General features: G+C 38.6%; 1 protein-coding gene across 1 annotated transcript in view; it reads right to left on the bottom strand.

Moving 5' to 3' along the window:
- Positions 1-2,198, bottom strand: part of LOC106013220 (collagen alpha-6(VI) chain-like) — a 45,001-nt gene that overhangs the window by 36,936 nt on the left and 5,867 nt on the right. The window contains exons 2-3 of the mRNA XM_013088337.1: positions 2,026-2,055; positions 833-859 (exon numbers count right to left, since the gene is read on the bottom strand). Coding sequence (XP_012943791.1) covers positions 833-859; positions 2,026-2,055 — 57 coding nt within the window. The remainder of the gene's footprint in view (positions 1-832; positions 860-2,025; positions 2,056-2,198) is intronic.

The following is a 2,198-nucleotide window of genomic DNA, read 5'->3' on the forward strand; positions in this document are numbered from 1 at the left end:
CACACACACACACACACACACACTCACACACACATTCACACACACTCACACTCTTCCTCTCTCTCTTCTCTTTTTTTCCTTTTATTCATTTCTCTCACTTTCTTACTGTCACTCTCTCTTTCTCTCTTTCTCTCTCCCTCTCTTTCTCTCTCTCTCTCTCTATCTCTCTCTCTCTCTCTCTCTCTCTCTCTCTAATACTCACTGTCACTCTATCGCTTTTCTGACTACCTCACATCCATATCGGTACACACAAACACAACCTTACACTGTAAACTTTATCAATGTAACAACAATGTACGCAGCTTCCATTCTTACAATCACAAACACACCTATGTGCACTCACTCAGGCACCCCCTCCCCACACGTATATACAACACACACACACACACACACACACACACACACACACACACACACACACATAAACAACACACACACACTTACACACAACCCAATAAACAAACAATCACACACTTAAAGAGAAGAGACACACATTATTCCCACTGGCACAAATCAACACAGATCAAAGCAAAGACCGTCTAAAGACAGGTTGCGTTGAATTCGGAGCGTGTGAGTAGTCTCCGAAGCATTAATCAGCATGAACACATTGGTTAAAAGATCAGTCTGCGTCGGCTGGCTGTAAGTAAGCTCTCCGCAGTCAGTTAAAAGGAGGAAGTCTGAAATAGAGGAATTCCTGGTACACCCCTCAAAACACAGATACGAGCTGGGCATTGAGGGTGAAATAGGGCACCAGTGGGAGATCCTCCATAATATTATTTTCATCGTTGAAAAGCCTTCCTCGATGAGAAACGTGTAGAATTTCATAGCTTACCTGACAAGTCGCCTACGGTCTTGAAAACTGGAAAGAAACAAACAGAAATGTCATGAATACTATTGTACCTCTATGGTGTTTATGAAAATGGTATCTTATCTATCTTATCTTATCTTACCTTATCTGATCTGATATGATCTGATCTTATCTTATCTTATTAACGTATATCTACTGAGGATAACTGAATACTCCTCAATATACAACTAGATCTACATAGCATTTGATCGTAAGGCATAAGTCCAAAATTGAGAAAAATTTCGTCGAGCGCTCGCTGAATTTGAAAAACAAAAATATTAAAGGAAACTAATGATATCGCTATAGTATCGTACATTATATTATTATATTCAATAGTTTCCAAAGAGCCCATTTAGCTTCCTGTGATGAATTCTTTTGATCCAGCAACTACAGACCCATAACCATGTTCCCAAACAAGAAACAACGAAACCAGAGAAAGGATATGTGAGGCATCGTGGTCAAGTCAGGCGCTCGTAAAAATAATGAAATAAATAAACCTGGCAATTTTTTGACTCAGCTCTTTTTATGTTCATTTAAAAACACATTTCTGATTAGATTTTACTGGAAAATGATGATTTCGGGAACAAGGATGTAAATTAGCAGCTTCTGAAGACTCTCAAGCTTTGGAATTCGCAAAACTTTTGCGGCTATGTTCTTGCTAATCTACCTCTGAAACGAGACCACCCCCACCTCTTTAAATCAGAAATATCTGGACTTCTGTTCATTATTAAATGGATACTGCCGGGGAACGAATCAAACCTACGTACACAAACCCAGAGTGATAATAATTTGATGAACGTACCTTAGTAATCTCGCCCTATTATCTTTTCATGCTTGTTTATTCAGTAGATACAAGAATACTGCTACATGACAGAGACTTTAAAATCATATTATTATCTTGATTTCGTTAAAGGACAGCACCTGACTGAATTAAATGGCACTACTGCATTGACCCCCACCCTACACATATAACTCAGCTGATACTGTCAGAATATTATGACACTTTTCTTGTTGCCGGACTGTCTAATAAGTTGATGACATTAATTTTCATGTCTCAGAGACGGCGGGGAATAGAGATATGTTTAAAAAACTGGCTCCTGCCTTTTCCACACAACATATTTTGCTACCCCCCCCCAAAAAAAAAACAACAAAACAACAACAACAACAACTCCACCTACCAGGCATAAAAGCACTGACATCACCTTGCACTGAAAAAAGACCAAAGAAAATAGTGCAATTTATTCATCTGGAGACATCAAGCTTACTTATCTACTGTAGAAGATAGCACCAATTTAAGAAATAAATTGTTGTCATAACTCAGATAAAAGGGTAGACAGAGAGAGAAAGAGAG

The sequence above is a fragment of the Aplysia californica genome, unplaced genomic scaffold, assembly GCF_000002075.1.
Source record: "Aplysia californica isolate F4 #8 unplaced genomic scaffold, AplCal3.0 scaffold00727, whole genome shotgun sequence".
NCBI lineage: Eukaryota > Metazoa > Mollusca > Gastropoda > Aplysiida > Aplysiidae > Aplysia > Aplysia californica.